Source organism: Leptinotarsa decemlineata, unplaced genomic scaffold (genome assembly GCF_025532065.1).
Source record: "Leptinotarsa decemlineata unplaced genomic scaffold, Ldec_3_MD MMD2_tig00002082_RagTag_RagTag, whole genome shotgun sequence".
Taxonomy (NCBI): domain Eukaryota; kingdom Metazoa; phylum Arthropoda; class Insecta; order Coleoptera; family Chrysomelidae; genus Leptinotarsa; species Leptinotarsa decemlineata.
The window spans coordinates 894,174-918,661 of NW_027412573.1; the positions used below are offsets into that span (position 1 = coordinate 894,174).

Below are 24,488 nucleotides of genomic sequence, written 5' to 3' on the forward strand. Positions count from 1 at the left end.
GTCCGCCATTCGTCATTTACTTTGTCAGTACCCAATTTGTTAATTAACCTCAAACGCGTTTTGCGATTTTAACAATGAATGAAAATATCGAACAAAAAATTTGTCTGCAATATCGCTGCAAAAGGAGTTTCATGTGCCGAAGCGTAGAACATGTTGTATAAAGGCTCGTTCACACGATGACGATGTTTGCCAATTGGCAAGACGAGTTGGCAAAGCCGAATCGATGTTGATGGGATCATTGGCACGTGCCAATGAGCTAGACGTGTTCCCAGTGACTCCAAAGGAGACTAATGAGAACAAACTTGAATGAATGCAAATACATGCAGACGTTTTTATAGTCGCTAGTCTCTGCAATTGCCAATTGGCAGGCGGTGAATCTACTATATCGAAAATACGCGCGTTTGAGTGGTACAGTGCATCTTAAAGCGGTTGAGATGCGGTGGGAGATTTGCCCCGATCCGGTCGGCCATCAACATCCTCAACTGGACTTACCATCGCTAAAATAAAGGAAATGGTCTCTCGCTCTTACACACACATACACATCTTTACATGAAATATTAATTATTTCCCAAATCTAAGTATATTTTCCTAAGATAATGACGACTACATTCTACGGAAATCAAAAAAAAAATGCTGTCAAGTATAATGAATGAGTCAATTTCGGTCCCGACAAAACTAACGCTGTAAATACCCAACATTCGCAGTTACTTTCAATATCTTACGTTGGTGTAGAGGCTAAGGACAATGTCTACCGCGCGGACGTCGTGGGTTCGAATCTCATAACTATAAACTTTTTTTAATTAAAATCACGTGACAAGGGAGCCTGAGCGCTGATGCGGAATCCCAAGGGGGCCGAGGGCGGAGTACTAAGGGAGCTGATAGGTTAGGTGGAGTACCAAGGGGGCCGAGGGGCGGAGTTCCACGCTTAAATCGCTACGATACTCGTTCCATCCAGCGTCGATTTCGATGACGTTTTCCCCACTCCTAAGTGGTCCAGGAACAAGTTTGTTCATCTACTACTGAGAATCATCGTTCAAGGTAGCTGTTGAAGTTTATACGCCTCAACGTACTATTTGAAACGATTTTTAGGTAGGGAACGCGTTGCCGATCTACTAGTGCCGAAAGACTTCTATTTTCTGCAAAACTCAATCGCGTAGAGGTCGCTGAAGACATGTTGAAACGAGTCGATTCGCCACATTTATGAAACGCATTGTAACTGATGATGAGACATTGATTTACGAATTTGATATGCAAACTAGTGAACAGGCTCCGGAATAGCGTCTTCCAGCTGAGCCGAAACCGAAAAAAGCTCGTCAAAGTCGATAAAAGTGAGAGTGAAGTGGAAAGATATGTGGAAAGAAAACTCATTGATTTTACACCACGATGACAAGGCTTTCGTTGTGAAAGAACAAAAAATCTAAAGTGAAGTCTTCATTTAATCGACTCTGAAACAATAACTGCTTCCAAACACTGGACGATTGCGGAACTAGCCAAACGGCACACCCATGCTCAATCCCTAAAAAAATGGGATGGAATCAAAGGATCACCCTGGGCGATCCTGAGAAGCTGGCGCCGAAGAAATATCTGGCGATGACCAGGAAAAATCGACGCTTAACAGTAGGATTTCTAACTGGTCACTGTCAACTAAGAAAACACCTCCACAATATGGGACTAGTGGACACACTATTAATATACAGGGCAGATTAATATACAGGGGGATATCTTGTACTCGGGTACCTCCACCAAATATGAGCCCCATATATAAGGCCTGTGAGGGATAAAGGATCAGATATGTAAAAAAATTGATAATCAGAAATTCTCGAGCACGTCAGATTAAGGTAGGGTGAGTTAATTACCTGCTAAAAAGTGTATATTCCAGTAATCTGACAATTTGAGAGTGACGTAAAGAAAGGGGAGGGCAGCAACGTTGTAAAAAAATAACGTCATTTTGACATTCTCGAGCGTAGCTAATTTTTTTTTTATTTTGAGGGAAATAATTCAAGGATAACGAAAAATATATAATCTGACGATTTCCGCAAGCCAAAATAACAAAAATTCGTCGAGAAAGTTAAATGTGTGCAGCTGTGTAATACCTATATTTCCCTCTCCGAGTTTCCATTCCTCTATTCTCTATTCACTGTTTCTCTATCTATTACTCTCTCACTCCGTCCCCACTCTGAATTTTGTTGCCATGACGCCATCACAGCTGATCACAGAGACTCGTTCGTGATGAAGATGAAGATGATTATTAATTAATCAATCAATTGATGGATGTAGCCGTTACTATGTGGTAAGAAATCATAATGAAGAAAAGAGAAATTAAACTTTCTGTTTTTTTACCACTTTTATTTGTAACTAACGTTACAAACATTTTCAAACTTATACGTTAGTTACAAATGAAAGTGGTAAAAAACATAGAAAGTTTCATTTCTCTTTTCTTCATTAATTAGTCGATTGATTATAAAAAATTAATTTTTTTTTAGCATTTAAAAAAAATTATTTTCTTATAAATACAAGTATTCTACTCAAAAAACATACATTTATTTATTTGCATGCTATTTCCTGAGCTTTTTAATTCATTAAGTTCAATGAATTGAAAACAAAATTAAAAAAAAAATATTGTTTTTGCCAGATTGAGCGAATCCCTCTAGATAATCGTCAGATTATAAGACAACACGTCTTATAATTGATTTTTTTTGAACATTATAATAATGGCCGCGAGTTTGCGTCAGATCGAAATCGTCAGATTATTGAACGAGAGCTTTTTTTTGTTGCACTTAACACCCCTTTAGAAAATCTGACGCGCTCGATTAAATTTTTTTCTTTCCACCCTTACGTACAACCACCCACATCATGCAAAAGATCAGATTAACATAACAACATTATTAAAATTACGTAGGACATTGATACTATCAATATTTGACACGCTCGAGTATGTCCATGCAACAGTATTTTTTTATACATTCAAAAATCTATAGCCGCTTTCCCCACCGACGAAAAGGTATATATTATGTAACATTTCTTTCTTCTCATCATCTAAGCTTTGCAACCTAATATGTCTCAATGACGCTCGAGTCGAAACATAATTTTGCAAATAATATTGAAAAAACATTTTTTCAATATCTCAAACAAAAGTTGTAGTATATTTGTAATGTGTTGTTAGATACAAGAAGTCGATTTGAATTGTTCCTGTTATCACGTAGTTAACAACAAATTCATCAAAATTCCAATTTATTTGACTGTGCCAAAACACTTTTAAAAAATAAACCATACTATGTGTTCTTTGAAACATGTATTGGTCGTGTTTGTCCAATATACTTTTCCAAAATCGAAAATAATGTTTGTCTGAAGGAGAGAACACATGATAGTTTCTTACCTCTCCGTCCTGTTGTAGATGACGTGATTCGTTTCGTTCATCATAACTGGAGATGCCATCATGAAATCCGTTTCTGTGAAAATCGGTTCATCCGGTAGGTCGACTTCGAGAGGTTTCGATTGCTGGAAAAATGTCACGCGTACTTTTTCCCGTTCGGCTCTGTAAGAAACGGAAAATTTGTAAGATCAACTTTTGAGAATACTTACAACATAAAATCATCAAGAGATATAAGAATATTTCCACAGTTGCAGTGATTTTCATTTCATGGGTAGAAGCTGAAGAAACAACAGAGTCTCGAAACGAGTTGATTTACGATTTAATCAATATCAAGGCCGATTAGAAGTATTTATCAAAAATTGATATGAACCTTCAACAAAAAAACTTTTTGCTCCAAAGAAATTGGCATGATAATGTGATGATATAAACAATAATTATGCTATTTCTCAGTAACACCCCCATATTCATTCTAAAGGTTCCACGATGCCGACTCAAAATGAAAAATTTGTTGCGTTCATGGGACCAAAACTCTACAATTTTTCACACTAAATTTATAACAGTTGAAAACATTTATCAACCACAACCACCACATATCTGAAACAATACTGCATAGTCGACTAACTCACTTTACTGCAATCACTCAATACGTCGCAAACTGTTGAAAGTTAATATAAAAATCCCCATGATTATTAAACTAAAACCCAGGCACTTTTTTCCTTTGGTGAAGTTATCCTTAATCGGCAAAAAAATAGATTACCGTTGCCAAAATAAAAAAAAATATTTTCTATTTTTTTATTGACAGTTGATAATTATAATTTTATAAAAAATACTTTACAAACTTTTTTTTCTAATTTTTTATTGTTTCAATGTCTCATGGCTAAAAACTAATCAATAATTTTTTTTTTAATTTTTCACAGCTATTGTTAATAAATTTATTACAAACAAATACATTGTTTATAAGCAATTCGAAAATTTTTTTGCATTATGTTATGTTATGTTATGTTTTGCATTATTGAAACTTTGGACCAGTCATGTTAAAATTTTTATAGCACGTCTTTAATTTCTCTCTAAAAATGTCCGTATAAGTAAAACAGTATAAGAAAAGTTAAACTCCATGATGAGTTTGTTATGTATACATGAATTGATGACAATTAACCGAACTTGTTTTTTAAAATAAAGGGGATATCTGTCAAAAATAAGCAAAACGTTATCTTTATCCTAGTTGTATAAAATTTGGCATATGGACATAAAATTGCCATAGACACAACTTTTTCAAGTAACTTTTTGTTAAATTCGATCTAGAAATGCACTTTTTCAATTTTTTTCATAAAAAAAAGTTGAATTTGACAAACACTGAATGTCAGTGGGTCGCAATTGGCAGCATCATTTTAAGTTAAATTTAAAGCACAAACAAGTGCCGAAGTTGAACTTCATTGAAACTTTTCGACAAAAAAGGTTCCCATATGGTGCGCACTTCAATGGTGACACTTTATGTAGGCCAGACCAAGAGACATGTGACATGTTGAGTCTACGGTCATCTAATTGCTGTCTGAAAGTCAGACCAATGTCCTCGCCAGATAGAACGGTCAGTTAGTTCAACCGATCTGTGGCCCTTTGACTTTTGTTTGAAATTAGTGATTCGCAAAGCTCCATGAAAAAATCTTCAAGTCATTGGGACTGCGTTTAAATCTGATACTATTCTTAAATTATACAAGAATTATCAGCCGCTATATTTTCAGTTCAAGTTTTGGCAACCAAAAGTTCAAAATGCAGAGAGCTCCCGACACACGAGAGAGCTGATTAAAAATGAAATAATACCTTTCCAAGGGGAATTTTTATTGATGAGAAAGTGATTGAAGTATTGCTTTGAATACCAATTACATAGTTTATCAAAATCTCATTAATAAAGTGATGTAATCATTATTTTGAAGCACGCGGGACTAACTACATGAATACCTACACTTCAGAAATGTTGGCCATGATTATCCGATTGCATATTTTTCCATACAAGTATTTCCTTCCGTTATCTTTTTATGGTATCAAGATCGTTTTTGGCATGTTAATAATGCACTGAAATGAAGCACTTTCAATTGACTACACAGGATGTTAGCAGGAAAAACTGACAGTGTATCTAAAAACAGGTTTGGGGTATATGGTGGGTGAGTTCTGCCTATAGACAAAGCTTTCGTTAGGATGTCATTCGATTAGAGTGCAGAATTCTGTAGCTGAATTTCCTCACAAGTCCACAACTTGAGCCAACACACATGCAAAGAGCAGCAAGCGGGAGTTCAAACAGGCAATTAAGCCACTAGTGCTAAAGTTGACAGGGATCCAGAGCTTTTGCTTCTGTGAATAATGTTTTGGTTAGGTATCTATAGTTTTTGCGGAGTATGATCTTTGAAATCCTTTTTTGTGATGTCTCAAGAAAGTGTCTGCTATACCACCCCAAACTTTATACCGTATGTTATACAGTGACAGTTCACATCACTGTGGACAGCACAAACGTGCTGGGTTGAATTTTTTAGTGCATCGTCTTTTGACTTTCCCTCTAACACAAGATAGGTTCACAAAAGAAAGACGTACAATACAGGAAATAGCAGCCACTAACGGTTTCTCGAGGGGTATTATAGATGACATAATAAGGAAGAAGAAGTTTAGGTTAAGAATGAACGAAATCCCGACTTTCAGAAAGGACAAAAACCAAGATAAATACATCTCAGTTCCATACCACCAATATACCAGGAACTTTGGAAAGATTTTCAAGGAACTAGGTACGAAGGTGGTTTTTAAAGCAAATCATACACTAGGAGCCTTATGGGAAGTCCAAAAGACAAAGTCGAGAATTCGGAAAAGTCTAGAATTTACGAAATTGAATGTAAGGACTGCGATGCAAAAAATTATGGAGAGACAAAAATATCTATTAAAGTAAGATATAAGGAACACACAGCACACTTAAAATATGGAAGACCTGAAAAATCAGCAGTCGCCCATCATATTTTGCAACAAAACCATTCCATAGACTTCAGTTCATTAAGATTAGTTAGACAAGTTAGCAACAATAGGCAACTAGATGCCTATGAGAGTGTAGAAATAAGTAAACACAATAATATAATGAATAACGATGACGGACCTATACCAAAGAGCATACTATATAGCTTGTTAAAAAAAAGGAGCCAAAGACGAAAGGGGAAATTCATTTTTATCAAAACCGTGATTAGTGGTTCAGGCCAACGAATAAACAACGCTTTCAAAATACTTAATACTGATTACTCACTTCATATCACTTGAAAGCGCATCAACACCAGGACAAACAACTGAATATACTGCGGTTTCGAATCCCACGTCGACACCGACTTGAAATATTCGAATAAGGACAAAACAAAAGTAATGAATTCGACGGATTCGATCGTAAACAAAATACAATTTTTATTGAAAAGTCGAAGCCGCAGTGCGGAAAATCTAGGTTACAGCGACTAAATGGAGATGGATCAGATCGTTGCACTTTGCGTGTTGTCAACTACAAATGGTTTGCTCTGAAATGAATTGTAAACGTTGAGAATAGTGAGAGGTCGGAAACAGAAGAGGGTTTAACAGGTTTGCTAGCTCAAGTCACGTTTTTGTTTGGTTGGAAATTCAGCGATTTCAGTTAGGTAACTGCTTTTTTAAAAACATCACCGCAAACAAGGTGACACCGAAAATATTCAGGAGAAGTTATGTATTTTGTAGATTCAGATACTGTCCCGTGTGACTTGGTTTTCGGTATACAGATGTTTCCCACTTATGCTGTTGATGTAGGCACTTCAGGAAGGTACCCGTTAGTTAGGGAAGCCACAGATTATGCTGTAGAGGACCCCTCCCGATATAGAAGGCCCCAACACTCTGTCGAATGAGGCCCTCATTTCCCCCGTTAACGGATGAATAATTCATCCATCCCACCCCAGCCAGGTAGGGGTATCCCGTGAAGGGCGGCACTGATGTCTAAGGACTTCATGCCGTCATTTATCAGTTGTGTACCCATTGATCCCTCTCAAGGCCAATAATCAGCCAAAAGGGTAGGGGAGCTGGTCTCCAAACCTGGATAAAATCAGGATGACTCGTCACTTCAGGAAGGTATCTAGTTTTGTATTTCCATGGTTCCATATTATGAAGGTGTCGTCAACGTATCTCAAACAGACTGGGGGCTTCTTGTGGGCTTTTCAATGGTGAGAGTTTCACAATAGAAAAGGAAGTCCACAACGAATTGCCTTTCTCAGACGTATTGGTGAAGAGGACTGACACTAAGTGGGAAACATCTGTATATCGAAAACCCACTCACACAGGACAGTATCTGAAGAAAAAATCCAACCACCATCAATCGACTAAGAGAGAAATCATCAAGACTCTACAAGACGGTGCCTTCGGGCTCTGTAATACAAAGGAAGGTCTCGAAAGGGAACTAGGCATCATCAAAAACGACCTTCAACGGAATGGTTACTCCAGAGTGATGGTAGAACAGGCTTTAGCTCGAAGACAGCAAGAGCTCCACAAGGAGTTTCGCACCACTCCATATATATGTTGGCTATAACTGGTGAAAGTGACGATCCCATTGGCAGTCCCTCATAAGAATTCGTCCTTCAGTTGGATATGGCAGTTTCGTACACAGCATCCTAGTAATTCCATAATTACTTCTATAGGTGATTCCGTTCTATCTTCCAGGTCCCCGTCTTCGGATAGTTTCCTCTGTACGATTCAAAGTGCTTCTTCGACAAGAACGTTGGTGTAAAGGCTTTCCACGTCGAAACTGACTAGTTGATTTAGCCTCTGCTTCGAATTCTTCACAAAAAATGAAGTTTTTCCTTGTAATGGTTGTGCTATTGGCGGTGAAAATCTGGCAAAGTTTTGAGTAGCTGAATCTTTGGAGCTAATGATCAGTCTGAGCGGAACGCCCCTCTTGTGGATTTTGGATAGTCCATACAAGTGAGGGGGCTTACTTTAACGAAAAATAAACTTGATGTTTTTTCAAAGTTCTCAGTAGGCAGTTTATTGATTGTTAAAATAACTATTCGTCCAGTATAACAGACTTTTACCGTAGAAATTTCACTGCAACAACATTCAAATGTCAAATGATATTGAAACAATATCAGTTTATTTCAAAATCTAAGGAATTGTTGACGATTCGCGTTTAGCTATCTCCTTTCGATGTTAATCAAATATTAGATATATCTGATCAACAATACAGGGCTTTTCATGATGAGCGTCAATTAGCCGTTTCTGACAAACTATTTAACGTATCAACCTGAAAATTTCACAGTATGCATAAATCAATATGACCTACACGCCTGGAATATTTCAGACGAAGCGGCGTTGTCGCTTCTACTATAAAGTAGCGGCTTCTTTGATTTTTCGAATGGAACACCCCGTATATAATATCATATTATGATTCATTATCACTTTGTCACTAAATTCATATAGTATTTCCCTATACCTATCTATTACCGTTTAGAAGATATAAATTAATTTCGATATTTTTTTTTACCAAACATGAACTTTTATAAATGCTGATAATCTTGAACTCTCTTGCACTAAAACGATCAAATTTGAAATGGAGTGGATTGATACTATGAGGATCTTCACTCCGAGTCATATATTCATTTGGCTCATACAGGGTCTTCAAAAAATACAGATACTTTGATCTCATGAAAAAAATGAGTGGAACTCAATTTTTTCAAATGGAATACCCTGTATATTTCAACATTTTTGAGCGCTACATCCAATTTTAGATTAACTTTGTTCAGATAATACTATTTCTATTTTGAACCGTTTTCGAGATAAACTGTTTCAAACGGAAACTGATGTGGTGTTCTTGCTCGTTTTTTTGAATTCATCACTTATTTTGGATATTCAACATTTTCTTATACTTAGTAATATTTCTTTTTGATCCAGTTTTTTAACTGTCTCAGATCAGTCAATTCGAAATTGGTATGTACCTGCCTTAGAAAAAATTACAATTTGTATACATTGAGGTATTGGTCTCTAACGTACAACAGTACATATTAATATTTTTAATGGTGTGCTTTGGAAAAATAAATAAACCAATTATTTAACGTCATACTTTCGTTGGTGGTTTTGACTGATTGTGATAGCTACCAATTATAATAGAATAATGTCAAGATTAGGTTACATTAATGAAGATTTCTTGAATGTATTAATAATTTATGGTGAGTGCAAGTAGAACATGCCGAGTATTTCATGAAAGATATCCTCAACTTCCGAAGCCGAATAATAATGTGATAAATCGATTACTAAAAAGCTGTAGGTTGAATGTAACCTTCCGTCCAAAAATCATTCGTAAGAAGATTTGGGATGATGAAGACAATGGTATAACAGTTTTGGGATACTTTCATGCATTTCCAAATGCTTCTCTGCACGAGGCTGAAAGGGAGATAGGTATACCCTACGTGACAATTTGTCGAATTCTTAATAAGCATAAATGGCATCCCTATAAGATCTACTGTGTCCAACATTTGAAAGAGACTGATTCACCTCGTAGAGTGGAATTCTTTGAATGTTTACTTGTCAAGACTTAAGAGGATGAACATTTCCTTGACAATATCATATAGACAGATGAGGGCAAGTTCACAAAAAATGGAGTTTTCAATAGACAATAGTCATTATTTGGCGCCAGAAAATCCCCATGTTGTCCGCCAAAGGGGTTTCAAGAAAGATGGCAATTCAATGTATTTTGTTCCATAAAGAATGAGTCAATTTTTATATCGAGTTTTATGATGATAATTTGAATGCATTAAAATATGAAGATTTACTGAGGAATGGAATTCAAATGATTTTAAATAATAGACCAGGAAGAGAACGTGTATGGTACCAAATGGATGGTGCTCCACCCCATAATTCTTATTCAGTCAGCGAAGTTTTAACCGAAATCTTCGAAGACAGATGGATTGGTAATAATGGACCTTTTCGTTGGCCTCCTAGAACACCTGATGGCAATCCATTAGATTATTTCGTGTGGGGTTTCATTGAAAATATGGTTTACTCTACTCCAATAACAACAATGGAAGATATGAAATCGAGAGTTACAACTGCTTTTAATAGTTTGACTCCAGACTTGATCAGAAGCGCTACACATGACAATCTTTTGAAGAGATTACATGTTTGTTTAAGTAGAGGTGGAGATATGTTTGAACATATTCTGAAATACACTGACGATTAAATTAACTCATTAATTTGTGGGTTCATTATTTTCAGTTCGTGTTTCAGCGTTAATAAAACTATTGTTTGAAGAGAAGTTTCATTCGATGGTTGAGGAGTATTTTGATAATTATCTTTTCATTGTATTATCTGTGACTAATTGAGAAACATCAAACGAAATCTGTTTTACAAAAATGAGTGATGAACAAGGAAACCATGTCAATTTCCGTTTGAAACAGTTTATCTCGAAAACGGTTCAAAATAGAAATAGTATTATCTGAACAAAGGTAATCTAAAATTGGATGTAGAGCTCAAAAATGTTGAAATATACAGGGTGTTCCATTTGAAAAAATTGAGTTCCACTCATTTTTCCATGAGATCAAAGTATCTGCATTTTTTGAAGACCCTATATGAGGCAACTGAAAATATGACTCGGAGTGAAGATCCTGATAGTATCACTCCACTCCATTTCAAATTTGATCGTTTTAGGGCAAGAGAGTTCAAGATTATCACCATTTATAAAAGTTCATGTTCATGTTTGAAATTAATTTATATCTTCTAAACGGTAATAGATAGGTATAGGAAAATAGTACATGAATTTGTTGTAAAAGTGATAATGAATCATAATATGATATTATATACGGGGTGTTCCATTTGAAAAATCAAAAAAGCCGCTACTTTATAGTAGAAGCGACAACGCCGCTTCGTCTAAAATATTTTAGGCGTGTAGGTCATATTGACTTATGCATACTGTGGAATTTTCAGGTTGATCCGTTGAATAGTTTGCCAGAAACGGCTAATTAACGCTCATCATGAAAAGCCCAGATACATTTTTTATGCACACGAAATACAAACATTTGTTTTTTGAAAACTTTTCCTGAAGAAGTGATGCGCCAGAACGGCAACACTCTTCTCGACGCGCTTGCCATTAACCCAGTCATGGATAAACTAGGTAATGGTGTTGTCGTCCATAAATATAACGGCCTAGACTTTTTGGTTTGTTTGGTATCGATAAATATCCACAACATGTTTTCGTCACATGGAGTTATATTTAGACCCTCGTTTGAAAGATGGCGAGATATTTATTTATTCACTAAATAAATCTATCCATCATAATTATCATCATGTCCATGCGTGAATTGAATATGATGAAACAGAATATGTATATTTCACTATATTTTGTAAAACGTAATAAATATATCGACAAATACTCGCTACTAAAATCCATGTAGTCTGAAAGTCTCCTTGAAGAATCAACAGTTGACAGTACCGGGCCAAAAGTCGATTATTGAACATCAACAAGTATGATGTTTACAATGTATTTCGATTCAGAAGGCAGAGTGCCAAAAAGCGGGCGTAGGCACAAAAATAGATTTCATGACCGTAAGTATTCTATATTCGATCAATAACAAGAAAATCAAATGAATAACATCCTTTAGGAAATAAGAATCAAACGCGATATTTTCAGCATACAACGTTTAGGATTCCACCCTATGATCTATCGGGTATTCCCCATTTGGGGAAGCAGAATGGGATTTTGAGAGATTGGGAGCAGATTTATTTTTACGGGACTTGAAGACGCCAGCTGGAGAATCTGGAAAAATCTCCTTTTCTATGAGAGGTATTTTGATTCAGCTGTCAGAAACCAAGGATGTGGATCTTGTGAAACGCACTGACGCCAATGAAAAAGGTGATCATTCATTACAGATTGACAATGCAAAACGTAGACAATAACTCTACCTTCGTGAATTTGAAACGTGGAGAAGTTATACTTGCAATTGGGTACAAGTCCCCCATCGAAGGGACTTATACCTTTATCATATCTTAGCAAACCTCCGGAAAACATGGGAAGCCTATAAAGCAGACCTGGAACTTTGCCCGAACCAGATGGATTTTGAAATGAAGCATTTCACAGACATTGGGAGCAGTCCGATTAGTGTAAGTTAGAATATCTACGAATGACAACTATTCGGGTGCTCCATGCCAAAACACCGACACATAAACAAAAAATGAGTTGTTTCATATGTACATATGCTTTCGATCACATCTTCAGAGACAGTATATTTATAATTCACTTGTTCCAAAAATATAGCACGATCCTCTGATACTTTTTTCTTGTACGTTCGACATGGAGCAACCTCATTGGGTCCCGAAGTCAGCCAGTAAACATACCAGAAAACCCTTGAAAGTGGAAGAAACACAGGTGTATGATATCGATACAAAAGGTCGTTAGCTGAATATACCAATGTCCGCAGGAAATTCAAGTGAGAATTATGGATAAGGAAATGCGAGGAGGTTTAACAAACCCCAGTATGCACTAGACCTTACAAGGTACTCCCGGAGGATCCTCAGATGTCGATAATAAACTAAAATGAAATACCAGATGCAAGCAATGATGTCGACTACCACTTCAGTTTCAAAGTAATCAACAATTATACCACAGTGTATAAAAATGAAACATTTGATTTCTCCCATGTGAGAACGACACATCATGGAACGATTAAGTAGCCAGTTCTGTCGGAATAGACTGTATCTTCATGAAATTCGTTAAAAATTGCTCAATATATCGCCAAACCGTCTGCAAACATCATAAATTGTTATATACCATCTATACAGGCTGATTCACGGTGGATGGCACATTAGACGTTTCTGGTGAACCAGACAACGGATCACTTTGAAAATTTAATGGAGGGCATATTCGGACATTCTCTAGCCAACTAAAATATTTTCGACAATGCGCTGTTGCCGCTTCTATTAGAAAGCAGTAGCAACTTTGATTTTTCAAATGGAACACTCTGTATATAATATTATTTTTGGAATCTCCAACAATTGCCCGACAACTTTTCTTGATATTTCCCTATACCTATCTGTTACCGTTTTCGAAATAAAAATTAATTTCAATTTTTTTTTTCGAAAATCATGACTTCTATAAATGCCGATATCTTTTAGTTAAGAAGTACTATGATATCGAAATTTGGTTTGGAGTTAGGTGATACTTGGACACTTCCCACACGTCAGCCTAATCTCCGTTACTTCAATACAGGGTGGTAAAAAAATACAGTTTTTTTTTGCTTGAAAAAGTTGCTGAAATTTGATTATTTTAAATGGAACACCCTGTATATTATTGAAAATTCGGAAAGCTGCTGAAATTTGCTTTCTTTCTATGTATATCATACCTATACCTAACTAGTCAAGTTTCGGACTTATGAACATTTATTTGTGAAAATGTCCCTTCAGAATGGTATTTCCATTCGGTATTTGGTAAGCAGGCCATGATTACCATTTGACAGTAGCGTTGTGACATTCTCCTAATAATATCGACATTTTCATCACTTCAGAAGTTGCAAATACCTTCAAAACGATGGAACAAAACTATTTAAACGAAGTTCTTATGAATTTGTTTATTATTTTTGGACAGTGTGACAAAATTATCAGCAGAACATGTAGAAAGTTCAATGAAATGTATCCGAATCTACCGGCAATGAACCTCAAGAAATTTATACGAATTCAGAACAATTTCAATATGTTTGGATAAACTTTAAAAAAGCACCAAGAAACTTGAAATTGGAAATATTGATATGAATAATTATAAAAAAGTAAAACAATCATGTGGAATATTTCAAAATATGTTCGAATCGCTGGCCGTTCACTTCCAAGCACTTTAAAATGCGGGTGTTGACTGCTTTCGTGGTGGCAGATCTGATTTCATTGGGATCCAAATCTTCAAATGTTTGGGCAATCCTTTCTAACAATTCATCTCTCGAACGCACGGGTATTTTGTAAACTTTTTCTTTAAACATTCCCCACAAATAAAAATCTAATGGATTAAGATCGGGTGATCTCGCTGGCCAATTCCATGGTCCCAAGCGCCTCATCCACCGATCGTCAAATAGTCTATCCAGTTCTGCGCTCACTTCTCTTGTGCAATGTGCAGGAGCTCCGTCTAGTTGGTACCAACAGTTTCGATAATCTTCGAGTGGCAGATTATCCACGAAACTGTCTACAGTATTCTCCAAAATATTCAGGTAGCTTCTGGATGTTAATGACTCCTCGTATATCACGTACCTCAATTTGTTGTCCATCAACATGCAGAAGACATTAAAACTAAATTTTTCTTGAAATCCGGCTTCTTTTGTGACGTGAGGATTTTCACTGGACCAATAATGACGATTTTTTCTATTGAAAATCCCTTCTCTCGAAAATTTCGATTCATCAGTCCAAATAATTTTATTTAAAAAAAGTGGATCTTCTTGAATGCGTGTCAACAACATTTCACAAAATTCTACTCTCTGTTGAGGATCTTGAGGCTTCATTGCTTGAATTTTGGTGAATTTATAATCATGCATTTTATGTCTTCGCAAGATTCTTTGAACCGATGAATATTTTATACCCAAATCTTCTTCAGCACTTCTTATGGATGACTCGGGAAATGCGTGAAAATATGCTAAGACATTAATCTGGTTGTCTTCGAAAGTTACGGGTCGAGGCAAGTTTCTTGGTGCTTTTAAAGTTGATCCAAATGCATTGAAATTGTTCTGAATTCGTATACATTTCTTGAGGTTCATTGGCGGTAGATTCGGATACATTTCATTGAACTTTCTACATGTTCTGCTGATAATTTTGTCACACTGTCCAAAAATAATAAACAAATTCATAAGAACTTCGTTTGAATAGTTTTGTTCCATCGTTTTGAAGGTATTTGCAACTTCTGAAGTGATGAAAATGTCGATATTATTAGGAGAATGTCACAACGCTACTGTCAAATAGTAATCATGGCCTGCTTACCAAATACCGAATGGAAATACCATTCTGAAGGGACATTTTCACAAATAAATGTTCATAAGTCCGAAACTTGACTAGTTAGGTATAGGTATGATATACATAGAAAGAAAGCAAATTTCAGCAACTTTCCGAATTTTCAATAATATACAGGGTGTTCCATTTAAAATAATCAAATTTCAGCAACTTTTTCAAGCAAACGAAAAAACTGTATTTTTTTACCACCCTGTATTGAAGTAACGGAGATTAGGCTGACGTGTGGGAAGTGTCCAAGTATCACCTAACTCCAAACCAAATTTCGATATCATAGTACTTCTTAACTAAAAGATATCGGCATTTTTAGAAGTCATGATTTTCGAAGAAAAAAATTGAAATTAATTTTTATTTCGAAAACGGCAACAGATAGGTATAGGGAAATATCAAGAAAAGTTGTCGGGCAATTGTTGGAGATTCCAAAAATAATATTATATACAGAGTGTTCCATTTGAAAAATCAAAGTTGCTACTGCTTTCTAATAGAAGCGGCAACACCGCATTGTCGAAAATATTTTAGTTGGCTAGAGAATGTCCGAATATGCCCTCCATTAAATTTTCAAAGTGATCCGTTGTCTGGTTCACCAGAAACGTCTAATGTGCCATCCACCGTGAATCAGCCTGTATATCTAGTGTACTAACAGTGGTTGATGAATTATTATCAGTATTATTATAGACCTGAAAGTAATTGTAAGTGCTTTGTATTTCCTTGGTTTTCCTGGATTTTTTTGTCATGTTTAAGGTCATACATGCATTTTAGGAAACGGTTCTTGAGTGGGTTATTTCTTCTGCAGCCATTAAAAAAATGTTTTCTCAAAATTCTCAACAAACAAAATAATGTTTGATTCTCTTGGGTTTAACAACTGGCATGAAATTCCTGCCAAACCGTTTCATCACACACGAAGAATCTCTCAACTTAACGGTTCATCCATCATTTTAATCACAGTAAGAAAACAATATGTTTTTTCACTGAGGTGGATCAGAATCTTATTAACCAGTTTTTCTTGAGCTATTCACCGATTAGTCATAACCTCAATCGATATTACGCAGACAGCCTTATACGAGTAAGAATATTTATCGTATGCGAGTATATACTCATTATTTATTTAAACGATTGGAGCAGCATTGACCCCAATGCTAGCGACAAGTTGTAAGATAAGTATCAATTAGTTTGTGTTCAATATAGCATGATAGATTATAGAATAAAGGAATGTTTACAGTACAAGTGTAGTTATGACGAGAGGATGTTAAAGCCTATAACACTGTCTGATCTGTTTGAGATTCAATAAAATAATTAACCTTATATTGTTCATCTTTTATAGGTCTACAAAAAAGACTGCAATGGCATATGTCTATCTTTTAAGGATACCTTACTATGTCCATTTTGTGTCTTAGGAGTTACCGCTAAATAAAAACCACCTAACCAAATAGTTTGACAAACCGATGCAATACACGTGATGAAGAAAGGTTGCATTTGTTATGTGTTGGTAATTATTTTGAAGGTTAAGGTCTCATTTTCGTTTACTGTTGTCTTGAGGTAGATGTATGCTTATCTGTTACAAAAGTTATCTAACCCAGCTTCGAGCTAGTAACAAACACTATGCCTACAGTTTTTTTGTAATACTGTCACATCAGCTCAGCCGTTAAGTTAGTTCCCGATTTTACTCAAAAAGCGTGCTTTCTTGGATATAAGAGTTGGAATTTTCGCTCTCTAGAAGTTCCGGAACACTGTCAAGAACATTCGGGAATGTTCGACAGCATTTTACAACATTCCAGAACAAACGGGAACATTCTAGAATGTCGTGGAATGTTCGGAGGTACTCTGGAAAAATGTCGGAACGGAAAAATCTCTGAGCCATATCTACAACCACAACACAAGGCATAAAAACGACTTGTAGCAAAAAAAATCGAATCGCACTTTCTACAAAAAATTACCTCTGATGATTGGAGCGTCTTACTTCAACAGGCTTCCTGATAATATAAAAAAATAGTAACATATACGGAATTTTCAAAAGTTGGTTAAAGAAAATTTTACTGAACCATTGTTTTTATATTTTCTTATTGTTTTTATAGCCTAGGGGAATTTGATAACTTCCAGTGTTAATAGTGTTTATTGTGCTTTATGATTTTTTATATTTATATCAAGATGTCTTGTATACTTGTTTTTATGTGTCATTGAGTAATATTACGGTTACATCTTTACCAATGTAGTATGTCCATGTATAGTCTATCCATCTCCAATTGGAACGGCAATAAAAATAAGAGTACAGTCATAAACATTTCTTGCCTGTGGCCCCTAGTCGCCCAGATAGTTGGTAAACGTGCTATCAAATGTAGTTGAGGAATAAGCTAGCTGGACTGGCTGAATACTAATTTTTTGTCCGTTTCACAATATTTCTTTATCAGTGCCGTGTGTTCGTGGGGTTACGTGAGGTAGTGAGTGGTTTTGCAAACCGATTTTTGACAACTTTTTCTAGAGATCAATTAACCTAACACCAAACTGATATTTTTGCACTCGGCACGCGTTTCGTTAACAAGGTTAGCATCTTCAGGAGAAGCAAATTGATACTGAATATAAAGACAAGGGTTAGCTGTTTATATACCTAAAGTTTTTCGGTTCGATGTGGACTTTGTTTGCTAAATGATGATTATCCTAATTGATTTTTCGGTAATTAATAGATGAAAAAGTCAGCGCTCATTCACCAAATGTTAGACGTTGTGGGAGGTCATGTGGCTTCAATTCTTGCACCAGCTGTATCTTATAAGGCTTTTCGCAAATTTTTCCACGTAGTGGAGTAACAGAGGCCCAATTGGTGCGAACGGCGGCGAATCGACATTTCACGGTGATCACGAACACTGGCGGATACAGCCGCAATATTTTCTTCGGTCCTCACTTCACGTATGTGTGTTGGTGGTTTAATGTCCAATAATGTAAACTGGGTTCGAAATTTAGTCACAAGCTTCTGAATAGCTTCCTCAGTAGGCCAACGAAACTGCCCATAAATTGGAAGAAGTGCACGATGCATGAATTTTGATAATAAAATTCAATAATTTGTAAGCCTTGTTCATTCGTAAGTCGATTCATGCTTAAATTATAGACCAAACTGAAAAAGTTTGACAATGACAGAAGACACGATTCACGCGTGATCTCTCAAAACAGTGTTGTCAAAAATATACCAGCAAAAAAATCACTCATTACTTTTCGAATCTGAGAGTGTGGTCAAGGATGACTCCAAGATTTTTCGTTTCTTCCACCAACTCGATATTCACGCCATTGATTGATATGTTTAGGTACTCTAAAATATCAGATCGTTTGGACTTAGGTCCAAATAATAGAACATTTGATTTTTGATAGTTCAGAAGTAAACAGTGTTCTGTTGCAGCCCCATAAAAATTATCCAAGTTTTTATTAAGTATCATGCATGAATCATTTACCTCTAGGGGGGGGGGACGATAATAAATTTGGGTGTCATCCGCATAGAAGTGTACCTTGCAGTGGATTCAAATTTTTGGAGGATTGGAGATTGGAGGAGTAAAGAGCAAACAGGATCGGCCCAAGTATAGAGCCTTGTGGCACTCCGTGCTGAAGAGATAGGTGAGATGAAGAAGTTCCATTAGACGTAACTGGTTGATTTCTTCCATAAAGATAATTGGAAAGCAAGGTAATAGCTGAAGTTGACAGACCAACGTAATGTAAAATTGATATCAATAAATCGTGGTTTATAGTGTCAAAGGCTCTGCTAAAGTCAAGAAGTACTAGAGCTGTACACGTACCCATTAATCCGTAAATGGGCCTAATCGCTGAAGATGATTTTTCGATGATAATTAGAGTCAGTTGCCAACTGTAAATCCTTCATTGAGCCAATTATGTACGCCTATGGAACATGCCCTTGAAATTGCTCAAGGACACTGAAGAAGTTTAACAACAATCTGGAATCCTACCGCAACCTCCACCTACATCGACCACCTAGCGTGCCATTATCCACTCCCCGGCAAATATACATTCACGGATGAATGTTAACTCAATAACCGCAATCATCCACAGTTTGTGCGTAGGTGGAAGGCTGAGGTCACCGTTGTGAGATAATTTCCGCTAGAGCAAAAAAAAGTGTTAGAAATTCTTTGGTAAATATAGATTGTAAATTGTGATAGCTGCCCAGATGGGAGGAGCCGTTAATTACAGGCCGAGATCCCGTGGAGGAAATTAAAATTATTAAAACGAGTTGATATTAATGAAGTGGGTGGGCATAGTAACGGCTCGTCGAAACTAGATCGGATATCGTGGAGGTTTTCAGCGTTCCGTTAGGATCGCTAGATGTGAAAGGAGTTCAGTTTCTTCCTGGAAGGAGATTTTCATTTTTGGCAAATGGTTAAAACTTTCGCGGCCAAGATCGAAGATAACTCGGGAAATATCAATAATATGCAACTTCGCCAAAGTTCCCCAATATTACCCAATATATTTCTGAACCCATTGATAGAAGATCCCAAACCGACGTCATATATACGGACTTATCTGCTATCGAAATTGTACAGGAACGGCTTTTCTCTGTCCCTGATCCAACTTTTTATATCATACTTCACTGACAGGCGTCAGTATGTTATATTCAATGTCTTCAAGTCTGTGGAATATGCAGCTACCTCGGGTGTTCCACAAGGAAGCAACTTAGGTCCGCTTCTCTTTAACGCCTTCATAAACGACATAGTTGAGGTCATTGACATCAAATGTTTGATATCCGTGTTGAGCAATGGTGTTTCCGCAACACTCTTCCTTTGAACGCGAATATATATAATGTAATGACGTACACACTAAAAATCGTCCATTTTCATGTCAATATTTTATAAACGATATTCCACTTCAACGGCCTCTCACATTCTAGGTCTAGGTGTTACCTTCAACACAAAACATTCCTTCATACCACACATTGAAATTATTCTGTCCGCTGCAAACAGAATGTATGGATTTATTGCACGAATCTCCAGAGATTTCTCAGATCCATCTACATTGAAAACCTTTCACTATGCTTTGGTCAGATCAAAATTAGAAGATGCATCCATAATCTGGAATCCATCGCATCAGTTGTATACAGAGAAAGTTGAAATCAGTGCAACGTCGTTTCCTAAAACTTCTCTCCTATAGATCAGACAATATCTATCCACCAATTGTAGTTGGGAAATGAAGGCTCGGCTATCTGGACTGGCTGAATACTGATTTTTTGTCCGTTTCACAATATTTCTTTATCAGTGCTGTGTGTTCGTGGGGTTAGGTGAGGTAGTGAGTGGTTTTGCAAACCGATTCTTGAGAACTTTTTCTAGAGATCAATTGCCCTAACACCAAACTGATATTTTTGCACTCGACGCGCGTTTCGCTAACAAGGTTAGCATCTTCAGGAGAAGCAAATTGACTAAAGACAAGGGTTAGCTGTTTATATACCTAAAGTTTTTTGGTCCGATGTGGACTTTGTCCACATCGTGGACATGTAAGTTCCTTACATATAGTTTTCATTGAGTACAGTTAAAATCGATTTAAAATATAACAATATAAAACAATAAATAATAAAATTATCGTAAAAAAATTCAGACACAATTGAGCATTCGAAGAAGTATCGTGCTTGAATTCACGGCTGATCTCAAGACAAAGCTCATTTTTCTATTACATTCATATACTAAGTATTCAATGTGCAAGAGAGAAACGGAACACACCAGTAAAAATGATCTCGAGATCTTTAATTTCATTGATTCTATGTAAATTGGTGTGATTAATGAAATAGCCCTTGATAGTAACTCATTATTTTGCATTTAGCTTCGTTGGGAGATAGGTCAGATACTGAAAAGTAAGTACATAGATTATTGAGATCATCTTGAAGCATATCAGAATATTTTTTGCTTTCGATTCTTCTAAAAAGCTTGAACCAACTTGAAACTTGAAAAAGCAAACAAATAACTTACAGACATATTTCAAAAATGAATTATTTATCTTAGTTCTGTCTAGAAATGATTTCAGTGCGGTAAGAAACCAGAAAACCCAGCAGAAATCGTTCAAAAATTGATCAACATCTGTTGAATATAACTGTATAACTGTATAAACTCACCACAGTGGAACAAACATGATATCAAACAATAATGATATTTTTGCCATAATTTTCATTTCATCTAGTTAACTTCACAAATATACACGCGACTATTAATGAACGCATCATGTTTTTGAAGTCTCGGTATTCATTGTAATGAATATGAATCGTATGTGAACCATCTGTGATAAAACACAGAGTAGAAGAGCAATAAAAATGATTTCAAAACGATTCCCAGAGAAATCTGTTCCGTTTTACAGCAACGTTCTCATAATGAATACGCTTGTTGCTGTTTTAGTTTTATCGAATATGTACTCCAGATGCTGCAATTTATTTAAATTCGGAGTATCTGTAGCTGTAAAAGTTATGATTATATATTCTTTGATCTTTGATTGAATCAAAAATGCTCTCTGGTGGTTCAATTTAGAACCAGAAGATCCTAAATCGGAAAAATGAAAAAGGACTATTTGGTGTCTTGGAGAAAATTTCAAGCAGAGTCAAATAGTTATTCAGTTCCATCAAAGAGTATTAAAAAACTATTGATTAACACATAATAATTAATTTGTTTGCTTATTGAAAATCAGATTGAGAAATCTAGGTATGTAGATTTTCTTGTGCTTGAAAGAGTAATTATTAATAATTCCTTCAATGGTTTATTTATTATTATTATGTTTTTGTCACAAATCAAGCATCACCTCTGTGTCTACAAATCGCTTCATACATAATACCATAAAATAAACTGGTTGAAGCAAATAAAGTTTTATGAAAGCAATAAAGAGGCGAGATTATTGACTATGGCCTGGTTTTACACAGCAGGATTTTCCTGCACTGGCTCTGATTCACAAATCGATAGGGTGAATTTACGGGGTTCCTTCAAGAGACATGAAAAAACAGATCGTAGTCCAGTCAACGAATGCCCAAAAAGAATGAAATTTTATTCGTATTTTGCCAGTTTCTCAGAAACTGTGATTTACAATGGGTTTATTGAAAGAGGGTAGATGAAAATAGTTAAAAACAACCGTTGATAGAGAAATGAAACTCGCTCCAAAAGAACCTATAAATACTGTTAGGTCCCAATTTTGGTTTTGGGCTTGCTGTCCCCCTTTCAGTGGACTGTATACTATTAAGTAATGCGAAGTAGGTAATTAAGTAACACCCTGTATTCTGTCACAACTTGTTAAACAGGGTGTTCCTTAAACACATGCTAATATTTAAGGAGGTAATTCTTAGACCCATTTTAAGGAAAAAACGTCCTATGGACGTATGTCCTAAACGCCTGAACTTTTGAGATACAGGGTGGCAGAGTTTTCAAAAATAATCAGTTTTCTAATAATAACTGAGATAATTTTGTAGACATATTTGGCATATTTGGTACATATGTTCCATGCCTCAAGGCGCATTTTCTGATGTACACAAATTTATATTTTTTCAAACAGTGGCATCCCTACGGGTTTCGCATTGAATATTTTTGGGAAAAAAGTACTACGCCAATGCTTTCTTTTCAAAATTAAACCATTTTTAAAATCCTCATTTATTTTTGAAAAAATTTGATCTCCTGGTATTTCTTTGTCCGACGCATGATTTTCACTCAAAAAAATAAAAATCGACAGAAAGCAAATTGAGAAATTAGATCAATTCTAAAATGAATGAGAATCTGAAAATTGCTTCATAACGCATTACCAATTCCCTAATAATATTCGAAAACCTAATCTTCAAAAAAATAAATGTTTCACAAAAACGAGTTTTATTTTATTTTGTGACAGTAAGTCTAAACGAATAGCACAAATTTGTTAAATAGTAATAATACCAAAACTGATTATAAAAATTGTTGGAAGTGACCACCTGCACTTAGTATGCATGCTTCCGCACTTCTACGCATGGAATTATGCACCCGTTCACATATTCCCGGCGTATTTCGTATAGTTTCACACGAGGCAACTATTCGCTCTCTTAAATCTTCTAAAGTATTAACGGAAGTTTTATACACAAGAGTTTTAAGGTTACCCCATAAAAAAAATCTATGTTGAGATCGGGGGATCTTGCTGGCCATTGCTGAGATCCTCCGCGACCTATCCAACGATTAGGATAAACTGTATTTAAATAGTTTCGGACAATTACACTGAAATGAGCAGAGGCGCCATCGTGCATGTACCATATTCGATTCCTTAACGCAAGTGGCACATCTTCCAATAACCCAGGTAAGTCTTCTTCGAGAAAGTGTAAATAAGACAGACCATCAAGGCGTCAGGGTATAGGAAAAATAGGCCTATTAGATGATCACCGATAATTCCTGCCCATACATAAACCGAAAATTGGTGTTGGAAATGGGTTTCGGTTATTGCATGGGGATTTTCTTCAGCCCACACATGATTGTTATGGAAATTTTGAATGGCATTCCGAGAAAAATTTGCTTCGTCTGTGAACAAAATTTTTGTCTCAAACTGCGGATTTAGTGCAATACTTTGTAGATACCACTGACTGAAGTTCACACGCTGTGGAAAATCTCTGGGGAGTAATGCCTGCACTCTTGAAATATGGTATGGGTATAACAAAAAATCAACCAAAATACGCCAAACAATTTGATGACAAATATCCAGAGTTCTAGCGATCTTCCTCGTACTCGTCTCAGGATGTTCCTCATTTTCTTGCAGCACCGCTTCCTCAATTTCAGGAGTTCTTACTACACGAGGTCTACCTTCCGGAGTCCCTTTCTTGAAACTACCAGTTTCCCCAAGTCAACGATGAATATTTGAAAAGGTTCGGCTATCTGGTAAGGCACGATTAGGATATCTTTCCTGATAAATGCGCCTGGCTTCTGTTGCATTACCATCGGCAAGGCCATATACGTAATGCATTTGCGCCATTTCCGCATTCGTATAATTTACCATATTTAGTGATATTCAGAAAAACAGCGGACTACCAAAATAACTTCAATAACACTTCAAAATCAATCAAAACGCGCTGTGACAGTTTTTAACACCAACACCCTACTTTAAACCAACATCAATATTAGCTACTGACGTTTGTACATACAGAGAATTCGTTTTTTAT

The 24,488-nt window shown here is 36.1% G+C and overlaps 1 protein-coding gene across 1 annotated transcript in view; it reads right to left on the bottom strand.

Moving 5' to 3' along the window:
- LOC111513274 (uncharacterized) overlaps positions 1 to 24,488 on the bottom strand; it is a 206,061-nt gene that overhangs the window by 37,636 nt on the left and 143,937 nt on the right. The window contains exon 4 of the mRNA XM_074176782.1: positions 3,377 to 3,535. Within this exon, the coding sequence (XP_074032883.1) occupies positions 3,377 to 3,535 (159 nt within the window). The remainder of the gene's footprint in view (positions 1 to 3,376; positions 3,536 to 24,488) is intronic.